This window comes from Callithrix jacchus, chromosome 2 (genome assembly GCF_049354715.1).
Source record: "Callithrix jacchus isolate 240 chromosome 2, calJac240_pri, whole genome shotgun sequence".
Classification (NCBI taxonomy): Eukaryota; Metazoa; Chordata; class Mammalia; order Primates; family Cebidae; genus Callithrix; species Callithrix jacchus.
This window is the reverse complement of record NC_133503.1, coordinates 166222810-166238510: the sequence shown is the minus strand read 5'-3', so window position 1 is coordinate 166238510 and position 15701 is coordinate 166222810. Positions and strand designations below refer to the sequence as shown.

The following is a 15701-nucleotide window of genomic DNA, read 5'->3' as shown; positions in this document are numbered from 1 at the left end:
AAATAATAAGGTTTATCCCAAATCAGTATTTTTCTGGATCGTAGGAGGAATGGAAAGCAAGGACATTGCTAATATTGGAAAATGTGGTCAAAATGGATCTAGCTTAGATAAACAAAATAATTTAGAGTAGGAAGAGCAAGATGGACCAGGACAAAAACAGATTCCAAAAAGACTGAAGGTCTCGATGAGACCAAGAAGAGGTTTGTGGGCACAAATGAGGGTGAGAGCTGAGAGGTTAGACAATTGTGATAAGATGAGGGGTTAAAAGTTGGGTTTTCAGATTTTGGAGACAGTGAAGTCCTGGTAAAGACAAAGTCAAGGGTTAGGTGGCTAGAGAGGAGAGTGACTGTAGTAAAATGGTATAGGAAGTTATGAGGCAACAAGAAGTACTTGGCAGTCCATATGATATTGAAGTCACCCAGGATTTTGGGGTGAAAAGTATGCTTATAATCTGGGTACGTTTTTCAAATTTTGTTCATCTCCCAAATCTTACATTTTCATGGAGACTCAAATTGAAGAAGAATTATAATGAACATCTGACACCTGATTTAGGCTTGCAAATTATTACTTTCAACATCAAAAGTGAAGAAAGGACCAAAGAAAAGTAAGTAGAAAAGGATATAAGTTATAAATGCAATCATCACTCCCCCCTCCCCATTTTTACTCCCTACAATTGTTCTTGGTCATTACTGCTAATGTATACAGCAGTCAGTAAATCTTGACCCATTATGTGACCACTAATTATGTACCTAGCCTTGGCTAAGTTTTTTACTAATTATATCCTAAAATGAATAATAGCTAATATTTATTGAGGGCTTGCTATGTGCCAGTGACTTTCTGACTGTTTCACATATTTAGACTCATTTATCTCCATGAGGTAGGCATTATTATTTCTGTTTTATAGATAAAGAAACTGAGGCACAATGATGGTAAGTAATTTGCCTAAAATATTTACAGCACTAAGAAACTGAGTTGATATTTCAACCTATGCAGAGTGGCTCTAGAACCACAGCCCATGTACGACAAAAGACCCTAAATGAGAGAGTATGATTGGATGAGAATAAGATGTCATTATTTAGGTGTATTCCCATGTTATGATGGGCCAGTATAACTCTGTCAAAAATGAAATCCAATAAATTACTGCAAACAAGTAACTAAAGCAAGAGTTAAAAATTATTTCATCCAACAAAAATTGGTGAGTAGTATGTTGAGTGGCATTGGTAATGGGCTATAAAGAAATATATGCATAATTTGCCTTCAGGTACTACTGATACACATGAGAAAGTAAATGACATATTTCATTAAGTAGTAGGAATTAAAGAAAAAAATCCTCTCTAAGGAGTTAAAGTAGATATTTCCCCTCATATAAGTTTGTGTTCTTTTATGTATCATAATAATAAGTTTGGCTACTTATTTTCCAAGACCATAACAGATTTGAATAAGTGGATTATCAGCAGTGGGAGCAGCAAGGGAGTGATTTTGAGGCCTTAGCCAGCACCTATTCAATGCCCACTGCCTCAATTGGCACTAAATAAATATTCAAGTTCACAATTTCTATTTTCTTTCTAATTAGCTTGACATAAAAACTCTTTTGGAGGTACTAATCTCAGCTGAACTAATAAAAGTTACCTATAGCCTTCATTTTTCCCACCATATGTGAACATAGATTAGTTTTGCTACAGAAAGTTTGATGTGTCAGATTATGTGATGCTGCTCCAAACTCCAGTGTGATGTATGTCATATATAGGTAAGCACCACACCACCTTTCTAAAATCCCAAACATTCTGAAATGCCAAAACACATCTGTTTCCAGGGTTATGGATAAGGGAAAGCAGCGGTTCCTCTCCAAACATGGCTTCAAGATCAGTCCTAGGCAGCCCCCAGACTTCACCATTATATGTTATACAAGTTATGACCCCTCTAGAGAAGCTAAGAGCTGATCACAGTGGTAAAGACAGGAAAACTGTAAAATGCAGAATAAACTTCAAACAAACTAAATCGACATAACAATAACCCTTCTCCCATTAGCAATGACCAAGATGACCATGTTTGGAATTTTCTATTTAAGAAAGTAGGAGTCCATCATTATAGAGGAGGGCTGCCATTGCCAAGGCAGTTCTAACTACACCCATATGAACAGGAATGCAGGGAATTTCAAAAGGCAGCTGGGCGGAGCCCACAGCAGCTCAGCAAAGCCTCTGCAGGCAGACAGCGACTAGGCTGCCTCCTCGCTGGGCAGGGCAGCCCTGAAAAAAGACAGCAGCACAACAGAAACTCATAAACAAAGCCCTAACTCCCCAGGACAATGCACCTGGGAAAAAAAAAGGGGGTTTATTAGTTCTACTGCAGCAGACTTAAATGTGCCTGCCCAGCAGCTCTGAATGAACAACAGAGCTCACAGCTCAGCAGTTGAGTTCCTATAAAGGACAGACTGTCTCCTCAAGCAGCTTCCTGACCCCCGTATATCCGAAGAGTCACCTCATAAAGGAGAGCTCAGACTGACATCTGGCAGGTATCCTTCTGGAGCAAAGATAGCAGAAGAAGAAACTGGTAGCAACCCTTACTGTTCTGCAGCTGCTGCAGGTGATCATAACAGTCTCTCAGACCACAGTGCAATCAAGTTAGAACTCAGAATTCAGAAACTAACTCAGAACTGCACAGCTTCATGGAAACTGAACAACTGGCTTTTGAATGTTGACTGAATAAACAATGAAATGAAGGCAGAAATAAAGAAGTTCTTCAAAACCAATGAGAACAAAGACACGACATACCAGAATCTCTGGGACACATTTAAAGCAGTCTCTAGAGGAAAATATATAGCAATAAGTGTCCACATGAGAAGAGTGGAGAGATCCAAAATTGACACCCTATCATCAAAATTGAAAGAGCTAGAGGAGCAAGATCAAAAAACTCAAAATCTAGCAGAAGACAAGAAATAACTAAGATCAGAGCAGAACTGAAGGAGATTGAGACACAAAAAAACCCTTCAAAAAGTCAATAAATCCAGGAGCTGGTTTTTCAAAAAGATGAACAAAATAGACAGAAGACGAGCCAGATTTATAAAAAAGAAAAGAGAGAATAACCAAATAGATGCAACAAAAAACAATAAAGGGGAAATCACCACAGATCCCACAGAAATTCAAACCATCATCAGAGAATATTACAAACAACTTTAGGCACAAAAAATAGTAAACCTGGAAGAAATGGATAAATTCCTGGAAACTTGCATCCTCCCAAGCCTAAACCAGGAAGAAATCAAAACCCTGAATAGACCAATTACAAAGTCTGAAGTTGAGGCAGCAATTAAGAGCCTACCACCCAAGAAAAGCCCAGGTCCAGATGGGTTCACAGCCGAATTCTACCACACCTACAAAGAGGAGCTGGTACCATTCCTTCTGAAACTATTCCAAACAATCCAAAAAGAGGGAATCCTTCTCAAATCATTTTATGAGACCAACATTATCCTGATACCAAAACCTGGCAGAGACTCAGCAAGAAAAGAAAACTTCAGGCCGATATCCATGATTAACATAAATGCAAAAATCTTCAATAAAATAGTGGCAAACCGATTGCAACAGCACATCAAAAAGTTTATACACCTTGATCAAGCAGGATTCACCCCAGGGATGCAAGGCTGGTTCAACATACACAAATCTATAAATGTAATTCACCACATAAACAGAAACAAATACAAAAACCACATGATTATCTCAATTGATGCAGAGAAGGCCTTTGACAAAATTCAACAGCCCTTTATGCTAAAAACTCTCAATAAACTAGGTATCGATGGAATGTATCTCAAAATAATAAAAGCTATTTACGACAAACCAACAGCCAATATCATACTGAATGGGCAAAAACTGGAAGCATTCCCTTTGAAATCTGGCACTAGACAAGTATGCCCTCTCTCACCACTCCTATTCAGAATAGTATTGGAAGTTCTAGCCAGAGAAATCAGACAAGAAAAAGAAATAAAGGGTATTCAACTAGGAAAGGAGGAAGTCAAGTTGTCTCTATTTGCAGATGACATGATTGTATATCTAGAAGACCCCATCATCTCAGCCCAAAATCTCCTGAAACTCATAAGCGACTTCAACAAAGTCTCAGGATACAAAATCAATGTGCAAAAATCTCAAGCATTCTTATACACCAATAACAAAGAGAGCCATATCAAGAATGAACTGCCATTCACAATTGCTATAAAGAGAATAAAATACCTAGGAATACAACTAACAAGGAACATAAGGACCTCTTCAAAGAGAACTACAAACCACTGCTCAACGAACTAAGAGAGGACAAAAACAGATGGAGAAATGTTCCATGTTCATGGTTAGGAAGAATCAATATCGTGAAAATGGCCATACTGCCCAAAATAATTTACAGATTCAACTATATCCCCATCAAGCTACCAATGACCTTTTTCACAGAACTGGAAAAAACCACCTTAAAGTTCATATGGAACCAAAAGAAAGCCAGCATAGCAAAGTCAATTCTAAGCAAAAGAACAAAGTGGGAGGCATCACACTACCAGACTTCAAACTATACTACAAGGCTACAGTAATCAAAACAGCATGACACTGGTACGAAAACAGAGATATAAACAAATGAAACAGAACAGAGGCCTTGGAGGCAACACAACACATCTAAAACCATCTGATCTTTGACAAACCTGACAAAAACAAGCAATGGGGAAAGGAGTCTCTGCTTAATAAATGGTGTTCGGAAAACTGGATAGCCATGTGCGGAAAGCAGAAACTGGACCCCTTCCTGACACCTGACACCTTACACTGAAATTAACTCCAGATGGATTAAAGACTTAAACATAAGACCTAACACCATAAAAACCCTAGAAGAAAATCTAGGCAAAACCATTCAGGACATAGGAGTAGGCAAGGACTTCATGAACAAAACACCAAAAGCGTTGGCAACAAAAGCCAAAATGGACAAATGGGACTTAATCAAACTCCACAGCTTCTGCATGGCAAAAGAAACAGTCATTAGAGTGAATCGGCAACCAACAGAATGGGAAAAATTTTTGCAGTTTACCCATCTGACAAAGGGCTGATATCCAGAATCTACAAAGAACTAAAACAGATTTACAAGAAAAAACCAAACAAGCCCATTCAAAAATGGGCAAAGAATATGAACAGACACTTTACAAAAGAAGACACACATGAGGCCAACAAACATATGAAAAACTGCTCATCATCACTGGTCATTAGAGAAATGCAAATCAAAACTACATTGAGATACCACCTCACACCAGTTAGAATGGCAATCATTAAAAAATCTGGAGACAACAGATGCTGGAGAGGATGTGGAGAAAAAGGAACACTTTTACACTGCTGGTGGGAGTGTAAATTAGTTCAACCATTGTGGAAGACAGTGTGGCGATTCCTCAAGGACCTAGAAGTAGAAATTCCATTTGACCCAGCAATCCCATTACTGGGTATATATCCAAAGGATTATAAATTGTTCTACTATAAGGAGACATGCACATGAATGTTCATTGTAGCACTGTTTACAATAGCAAAGACCTGGAACCAACCCAAATGCCCATTGATGATAGACTGGACAGGGAAAATGTGGCACATATACACTATGGAATATTATGCAGGCATCAGAAATGATGAGCTCGTGTCCTTTGTAGGGACATGGATAAACCTGGAGACCGTCATTCTCAGCAAACTGACACAAGAATAGAAAATCAAACACTGCATGTTCTCACTCATAAGTGGGTGTTGAACAATGAGAACACATGGACCCAGGGAGGGGAGCATCACACACTGGGGTCTGTCAGGGAGAAATAGGGAAGGGACAGCAAGGGGTGGGGAGTTGGGGAGAGATAGCATGGGGAGAAATGCCAGATATAGGTGATGGGGAGGAAGGCAGCAAATCACACTGCCATGTGTGTACCTATGCAACAATCTTGCATGTCCTTCACATGCATCCCCAAACCTAAAATGCAATAAAAATTTAAAAAGAAGAAAAAAAGTAGGATGTATGTAATACTTACAAAAAATGTGGCACATATACACCATGGAATACTATGTAGCCATAAAAAAGGATAAGTTCATGTCCTTGCAGGGACATGGATGAAGCTGGAAACCATCATTCTCATCAAACTGACACAAGAACAGAAAACCAAACACTGCATATTCTCACTCATAAGTGGAAGTTCAACAATGAGAACACGTGGACACTGGAAGGGGAACATCACACACTGGCACCTGTCGGGGGTGGGGGGCTAGGGGATGGATAGCGTTAGGAGAAATACCTAATGTAGATGACAGGGTGATGGATACAGCAAACCACCATGACATGTTTATACCTGTGTAACAAACCTGTACATTCTGTGCATGTACCCCAGAACTTAAAGTATAATAATTTTAAAATTTGCATATAAAAAAATATTGTCATTTTTCCATTACAAAAATCTGTGCTTGAAGAAGTTTAATCTGACATTATGGGGAAAGAACGACAACAGCCCAAAAGATTCCCTCAGATTTGTTGGCAACTGGCTTATATTCTGACTTATAGGTATAAGAAACATGACCATATGTGAAAAAGAAAAAAAAGCCAAATGGTCAAGACACAATAGTCTTTAGCATTCATGACAGAACATGATTGCTTCTGGCTGCAATAGGTAGGGACTGATTTACGATATTTTCAGAAAGTAAGGGAATGTTAACTGTGCTTATTTAAAAGCATAAACATTTTTCGAACTGGTGGGACTCACAACAATAAGAGCTTTGTAATAACTGAATAAAGCAGACATTATGGGTCTTCTTTACCAATGGGACCATTTTAAGAAACAGACTCTTGTAGCTGCTGGGTCTGAGCAAGCTTATTATTATTCTTTATTATATCTTGCTTGGAACAAAGAAAGAATCTCTGAAGCTGATACATATTAATCCTTTTAATGGTAGGAGCTACAGTCTGTCAATTGTTCTAAAGAAATAGGTGGCTTTAAGAAAGATAGTTAAGTTTGGAATAGTGTTGTGTAGAGTAAAAATAATTTTAATAAATCATTTTCAAGAGGTAGAGGAGTTTAAGGTGAGTGAAAATAGCCCTCACATTAGTCAAGCAGGCTCTTCATATGGGGATATTGAAGGAAAACAAACGCAAAGATGAGATTTCATTGGGAGGCTAGCAAACAGCAACAGAACTCAAGCAGCATGGAAGCAGTGTCATCACTACTGAAATCAGCACTGATTTAATTTTTAGTTATCTTACATCCTCAGATAATTCTTTGTATGGAGTCTAGGTATTTGTCACATCTTTATCACTAGGTGCATGTTACTGAGGATTGAGAAGACACTACTCTATGTTTCTAAAGAGATCCAAACTACATTGCCTCTTCTTTGAGTCTTGTGTTCACGTGAAATTATTATTCTACTGAGTTTTTCACGTTGTTTGATACTAAACTTACTGAAGCAATTTTTCAGCCAAAAGTTGAACAATGTGTTTTCCTCCGAGGAGACTTACTTCATACATCAAAGAAGCCACGTTCCAGGGTCTTCGGTAGTATTTCAAAGTGTTTCCATCTCGATCCCGGGAACAAATTCCATTGTAGAACTCATTGTCAAAAGGTGTGCTTAGGGGATCCATCCCTAAAATGTTGATCCTAAGAATGAACAGAGTAGAATCAGAAGTGGCAACACCACAACATAAGGCAAGGCCGCCCTCTGTAGCTGGAAAAAGTGAGACAGCTTCAGTTCATGTCACCGTCACCCAATATGTATGTGCTGTAATCAGGAACAGAAGCAAGAGCTTGTTCACCTTGGCTCAGTGTCTCTGGCAGAAAGCATACCTTAGGAGGGCCTTATAAACTCTTTCAGGTAACTAAGGCACTGTTTAGAGTGCACTGAAAGAAATGCAATAAGTAAGGCACATGGGACCATCTGGTTCCTGGAGTTTTAACTTCACTGCTATAACTCTTACCTAACCTCCCTTAGTGAACCAATAACTGATGCTGTAATACCAACTATTTAAATTATTTGAGAACAGAGCATCTCAGGGGGCCGATATAACATATGCATGTAATTTTTCATCTATGAATCAACATTGGGGCTTTCTCTCTCTCCCCCCATTCTCTTTAAACTTAAGCCTTTTCCTCCAGCTGTCTCATTGCTTGTCAAGAACCTCATTCCCTCCAGGCTTATATTATTCCTATTACACTTTCCAAGATGAACACAAAAATGTTAGCATCCTGGCAAGGCATTCTCAAAAGTTCTATTTTTTCCAAAGCAAAATATTTTTATTTGGCAAGATTTCATTCATAACTATAAATCTTCTTTAGCTTTAAAAAATGTTAAATTTTACTTGTAGGCTTAACAATAATATATGAACAAGAAGCAGTTATTTCCTTGTGCTTGTTCCTCCACCTCTGTTAACTGGGGGAACACAGTCATTGCTGTCTAGGCTGTATCTGGAATAAATGGCCCAAGTCAGGGAGGCCACTAGGTTTGAGGGTCAAATCTGTAACTTACCTTGGCACAAAAACTCAAACTCTTCCATTGCTCTAGGCTACGTTCCTAACTCCAATGAGCTGGATTACAAATCTTGATGTTGATTTTAAGACCAATTTGTCATAAAGTGTGGGTAGTTTACCATAAACTCATGGCTTTTGCTAGAGAAATAATTGAAAGGGTTTCCAACTGCTTGTGGATTAGTTAAAAACAACATCTTTATATAAACAGCACATTTTAAATAAACTTTAAATTGAACCTAAAGTGGTTCAACTTTAATGGAAGGCAAGTTAAGAAACTGACACATGAATACCTTCCTCAAGGCTGACATATAGATAAAATCAAACATCCCTCACTGCCTGTCCCACCAAAAATACCTTTCATGAAACATGCTATGGCCTTAAAGTTCTCACATGGGCCAAAAATTAGACCTATTAACTTGAATATGAGAAAAAAGAAAAAAAAATTATGTATTTGGTTTTACTTTTCTAAACAGCTTATTTCTCATGATAGATTAAAATTTTCACCCCAATTCTTTACGAATTTCTACATCTACACCCTTGCCATGACCTCTTACAGGCAAAGTATACTTTCCTCCCTGGCTGCTTTGCGCTTGGCCATGTGACTTTCTTTAGCCAATGGCATGTAGTTGAGAGTGACAGCAGGGGCAGTTCAAAGCATGGGCATGAAGTGGTCTCAAACATTGCTTTTGCCTTCATATATTTGTGCCATTGCCTTGAAAATGGCTTCTGACGGATAGCCGCTGCCCCTTCAACATGGCATACCAGTGACCCCAGTGAAAAGCAGAACCAGACCAGCTGTTACAGCATGAGGCGAAGCTGCCAGTGAAGCCCCGTCTTGTGAGGAATAAACACTTATTTTTGTATCACTAAGGTTTTGGTGCAAGCTCTCCACCAAAGATACAAAATACTGGAAGCAAATGACCTGGGTTGTTTCTTAAACAAGACCTCAGCTACATTTTCTTTATGTGATAATGAACAACATATCCGGTATAGCTACATTAACAGGGATACTGTACCTCTTTGCTTTCAGTGAACAATGAAATCACCCTTTGTTTATATTGATGATTTACTCTTAGGTGACTACTATATCTATGTGTTGTATAGTATTTGCAATTAGCAGGGGGGAATATTAAGACAGTACATACACACTCTTTGCTTTCATGCAAATCGTGTTCAAATTAAGGAGTAGATCATAAAATCACCAATTTCAAAAATGAGGCCAAGGAAGAATACACAATCAGCCCTTCGTATCTGTGGGTTCTGTGTCTGTGGATTCAACCAATCATGGATTGAAAATATTTGGAAAAATAATTACATCTATGATAAGCATGTACAGACTTTTTCCCCTTATAGTATAACAACCGTTTATATCGCATTTACATTGTATTAGGTATTATAAGTAATCCAGAGGTGATGTAAAGAGTACAGGAGGATGTATGTAGGTATATGTGAATAGTCTGTCATTTTATATCAGGGACTTGAGCATCCTAAAATGTTTGTACCTGTGGGAGGTCCTGGAACCCATTCCTGATGGGTAACAAGGGAGGTACTTGTGCCAAATGAGTGCTACATGTGAGTGCTTTACACATTGAGTCTTCAGGAGGAAGAGATCACCATGGTAGGTTAATTAAAAAGAGTTTTAGAAGAAGAAAGATTTGATCTGGGTTTTGAGAGGTGGGCAAATTGGGATGGGGCTAGTGCAGGAAAATGTGTGAGTAGAAGCTCAGAGATGAAAATGGCATGTTATGAGGGTAATGGTTTTCAGATATTCTTTTTGTCTACTCTATAAAGGAATTTTGATAAATTATGCTTTCCTGAACATTTTTAGTATGACATCTAATATTTTTCATCTAAAGATTAAGTAGATGCAAAAATATAACTTCCAAGAATGCTGCCATTATTTGTACTTTAACATAGAATCATTTTACCACTTGAAAAATAAAATCAATAAATATAAATGCTGTAGTGATGCTGGGTCATGCAGCATTGATATTTTTCTAACAGTTGGAAATGTTTTAGTTACTTTTATTCCTTTTTATTTAAAAAAAAAAAGTAGGCTTTACTTTTTAGAGCAGCTTCTGTTCACAGCAAAAGTGAAGAGAAGTTACAGAAACTTCCTATATACTTTGTGGCCCTTTTTATTCTTGAATTCAAATTTCTATTCCATTTCCCCCACAGAATTTTAACCTAATGTTAAAATTAATTTGAAACTAATTTCAAAGATAGTTTATCTTTGAAAGTTTTTATTGATTACCTTGTCATACTTTTCTGTACCAAAAAGATATTAATTGAAATTTTAAAATATTATTCTTTGACCATAGATCTAAGTATTAAAAATTCTTTATTAATAGTAGCATATATAAGTATATTAAATTTTTAAAAATTATTACTAAACATAAGTAAAATTTTATTGGAAAGCTATCTCAATGAAATGAATGAGTCTTCTTTTTAAATTAATATGTTGGTTCCTGCATCCATGAATAAACATTACTTCATTCATTCATGGTGCTAGGAAGAGACAGTGTTCAGTATCAATTTGATTCTTACTTTTCATTTTTATAGTTGTAAATGCTGAGAAGATTTACTCACATAAATAAGTAGATAAGAATAGAAGAAATTTTATTATAACAATGTCACACTTTTTTTTAATCCCTTTTTCTGAGTTATAGACCAAAATGAGATCCCATAGTTAGTGATCAGCCATCCAAAATTATTTTTATAGTCCATTATCTAAAAATTGATTTGGTAATATTTCACTGTTGAAAGAAAGAATTAGAGACCACAAAACCTCCAAGGTGTCAGAGTCCAGGTGTGTACTAACATTTGGAGTTGTTTCTTGTTTCTTTTTTCTCTCTATAGTAAAATGTGAGATGGGTGAGGAGTACACTCTGCTCTTAGAAAGTGAGAAGTAAGTGATTGTTTAAAAAAGCAAGAAAGGGGCCGGGCACGGTGGCTCAAGCCTGTAATCCCAGCACTTTGGGAGGCCGAGGCTGGTGGATCACGAGGTCAAGAGATCGAGACCATCCTGGTCAACATGGTGAAACCCCGTCTCTACTAAAAATACAAAAAATTAGCTGGGCATGGTGGCGCGTGCCTGTAATCCCAGCTACTCAGGAGGCTGAGGCAGGAGAATTGTCTGAACCCAGGAGGCGGAGGTTGCAGTGAGCCGAGATTGCGCCATTGCACAAGAGCGAAACTCCGTCTCAAAAAAAAAAAAAAAGCAAGAAAGGAGAATGGGCTTGACAACTTGGATGCAGCTGAATTGTCATGCTTACTAATTTTATGAAAAAATGTACGTATGGAAGTTGAGGATTTACTATTTGCTTAGGTAAATAATTGATAGTTGAGGAAACTATTACCTTAAGACTTACTTGTCTCCCCTTGGAAAGTTTTTGTGCACCCCGTGGTATGCATATCCTAGTTTGAAGGTTACTGTTTTATAGATCAGCAAATTGGCCAGTTGGCTGGACCCATCTGGAGAGTTACAGTGAAGTTGATCCACAGTCTAAAGCACAACTAAGGAAGAAATGTTTCAAAAGCTTTGGACTTGGTTCCACTATGACAGAGACAGCCAGTCTAGTCTAGAATGAGCCAATTTTTTTCTGCCAGGAAACATGAACACTTCTCATGGATGGAAAGTCATCACCTGGGAAATTTAAAAAACCATCTGCTCTTTGGCAGTGCTTAGAGATGCCTGTTTCCACACCTGCATCTAGAACTACAGGCAGTTCCAATTTACCAGGTAAACTGAAGAGAAAGCTCCCTTCACAGAAATGGTGTTATGCTTAGATCACAAAAAATAATTCCTTGTATATTGTAGATCACTTGTAGCTGACCGGATTTATCCTTTTTCAATGAATGCAAGATGGGTTGGGGTATTTCCATAAACACTTCTGGAGAATGTCAGATGCCTCCAAATAACAGGCTGAAACATTTGTGATACAACTGAATTCTCCTGGCATAAGAACTTAGATGTGAGAGGCCTTCAGATGAAAGCAGTATAAAGTAATTACCATGAGCACTTGTGACTTTCACATGTAGAAGAATCTAACTGTATGTGACTGTTGATAGGACTTGTTGAGGTTGTCCAGATTGAATTGGGTAGATGTAGTTTATAAGCATGTTGCTATGATTAGGGAGTTTACTCCTATTACCTCCGTTTCACAAAGAATCCACAGCTCCATATAAGAATAATGGAGGTTTATAGTAAGTAAACATGCAATATTAAATGATATGAAAGAATATCACAAATATAATAATGTTGTTTTGAAACCTCTTCCTAAATATTAATTACTGATTTATTCCACTCTCCTGTATTCTTAATTCCAATATTTGTGTGATCAGTAGCTACGTAAGGAGTTTCATTTTTTAAGGTTAGTTTTGCTTTGAAGTTAAGGTGTTGAAGTTAAGACTTATGGATTTTGTAGTGATGTGAGGGAAATGCGGTGGGTGTTGGTTGGAGTTTTAAGGAGCAGACGGTAGGGTGGTATGGTAGATAAATAGTTTTATAAGAGTCGGAGAAACCTGTTTCAGCTCTGCTAGAAACGAATCAGCCAAATGGCCTTATTTATTTCACTCAGTTCTTATCTATAAAATGAATATACCTCCTCTAACAATCTCCCAGGATTATTATGAAAATTTATGGAGCTAGAGTGAGGAAAAAGATTTTGAAAAGTTTAAAGTATTATGCAAATGAAAGTTGTCATAGAACAATAGGTTTTATGAAGACTAAATTTAACATAGGTAATTGCTCATGGTAATGGGAGAATTTAATAAAAAATGTTGATGGACTGATTCCGTCAGGTCGTACTTCATTTTTCATTTCTGCTGCCCACCTTTCCCCATAGCTAGGGCCCCACCTTCTTACACAGCCTTGAAGCCTCAGCTGTGTGATGGTCCCCGACACTAACCCTGACCATGGTAAAGGGTGAGGCATCTAAGAATTCCTAGCTAGCCCTGCCTCGTTATGAAACTCCCTGGCAAATACTATGCAACGAATTTTTCTTTTCCCTGAACAAAGGAAACCAACAGATTATGAATGATTGTTTTTCAGCTAAGAGGGCCAATATTTCTATATTCTTTTCCTGTAAGACAAACTATAAATTTGCATTGAATGAGAATAAATAACATATGTTAAGCTGTTTTATTTAGATTAAAGAGAAAATCCCAATGAAAGCAAAATAAAGTAGTAAGGGGCTTTCACCATGGATTCACAATCTTTCTCTGAGGAAATAAATAAAAAGAATCAGGACTCATTTGAGCACACCATGATGTAGTTATAAGGTCTGGGAAACTCCCATACCATTTACTAAAAGGGCCTGCTGAGCTTAGGGACCTAAGACCATCTATTTGATTCAAGATTCCTACCTACTCTGGGTAATGTTGACTGCTGCTTTAACAAGACTTTATAGAGTACATGAAAGGCATGTGAAATGCTTTATCTGGTGCTTGACTCTTGGCATCCTGAATATTTTTCTTACCTAGATTTAAGAAGTAGAAGTTTCACTTGGCTTAGAGAGAGAAGACATCTCCTTCATTAGCTAAACTTGATAGAGGTCTTATTATAGGAACTGCCTAGTACCTTAGTGTAGGGTTTCTCACCCTCAGCACTGACACTTTCGGGCAGGCTGCCCTGTGCTTAGCAACATCTGTGGTTTCTACCCACTACCTGCCAATAGCACTTGCCATTCTCATCTCCTCCAAGATGTCACACCTACAATGGCCTCCAGACATTGCCACATGTCTGCTGGGAGAAAAATTACCACTGATTGAGAACCGTTGCCTTACCCTTCTATCAGCCATGCTCTTACCATCACCCCTATCTTTTTCCTCTTCCCATCAACATACCCAAGACTGGAGTCCTGTCCCTGAATTTCTTTTCAGGGACTTATTTTCAGTCTTACCTGATGACAACTGACAAAATTTTAGAAAGCACTTAATATATTTTCATTAATTAATAATTAGCCTATTTATCCACCTACCAAGTATTCAGTGAGCATCTACTATGATAATCCAGGCACTGGAATTATGAGGATAAAGAGACACATTATATTAGAGGTGAGGAAATAAAGCCATATACCATCCCTGTCAATATACTACTAGGTGGAAAAATGACTGTGTCTTTGTTGATAATTTTCCAACACATCCATCTTTACCAAAAACAGCTCAGAACAACTGAGACTGTGTAGCAGATATCCCTAGGATTCCCTCTGACTAGATGTGGAACAGAGCAGAACAGAACCGAATCTCAGATCTGTTGTTTTCCCAGTTCCTGGAGTACAGATCTCTGCGTATAGTCTCTATCCTGCATAATCCTGAGTTCTAAACTCCAAGGCATCCCATCTGAGCTTACAGCCTCCTGTCCAGAGCACCTAGGTTTTGTATGGAAAATGAGTGAAATGTCAGCTCTCTATAATGAGAACCAGAACCTCAACATCATCATCCTCTGGCATCAGGAACTGCTTCCTCTGATTACATTCCTCCTGGGTCAACTCCAGAATGCTAGAAACTCCCAAGATTCAAGAGAAGTTCCAATGGAAGACAGCCTTCCTAGCAATGCAAATATTGGAATTGAATTGCTGGCCCTTCTATTGGAAATTCATTCCAAATGTTAACATGTCATGTCAGTGCTGCTGTGGTCTCCCAGAGGTTCATAAATGAGAAATTTTATCTCTTGCTCGACTAAGAGACCATCATCTAACATCTTGATAGTCTAGTCCATTCCACAGACCCCTACTGAGGCCAGGCAATTTGTCCAAATTATCCTCAGATACTTACTTAGCACTTCCTTTAAGCTTAAAGATAGTTCAAAAATAATACAGACCCATCAGCTGTATCACCTGTGTCCCTCACATAAACGCTTCCACCAGTCTATCACAGTGAGAGAGATGGAGATCATTTTTACTCATCTTCATCTGAAAAAGTTCAAGTGACATACAGACCCATAGCCTGCTGTTCGTGCCAGCTCAGACTCCTCTACCACTCTGTCTCTGCAGGGAGTACGGGGATCACCTTCGCAATCATCCTCATCTGAAAAGTCTCCACAGTCATTGTCACCATTACACAGAAGTCGTCTCTTTATACATCTGCCTGCAATCAAAATCAGAAAGACTCAATGTGTCTAATGCCAAATTTTTTCTTTCTTTCTGAAGTTATCAAGTGCACTTGGAGATGAGATATCAGAAAAATACATTTGAGGCCGGACACA

General features: G+C 38.1%; 1 protein-coding gene across 1 annotated transcript in view; it reads right to left on the bottom strand.

Moving 5' to 3' along the window:
* C9 (complement C9) overlaps positions 1-15701 on the bottom strand; it is a 78336-nt gene that overhangs the window by 43707 nt on the left and 18928 nt on the right. Inside the window, exons 4-5 of the mRNA XM_002745043.7 lie at positions 15436-15583; positions 7489-7627 (exon numbers count right to left, since the gene is read on the bottom strand). Coding sequence (XP_002745089.4) covers positions 7489-7627; positions 15436-15583 — 287 coding nt within the window. The remainder of the gene's footprint in view (positions 1-7488; positions 7628-15435; positions 15584-15701) is intronic.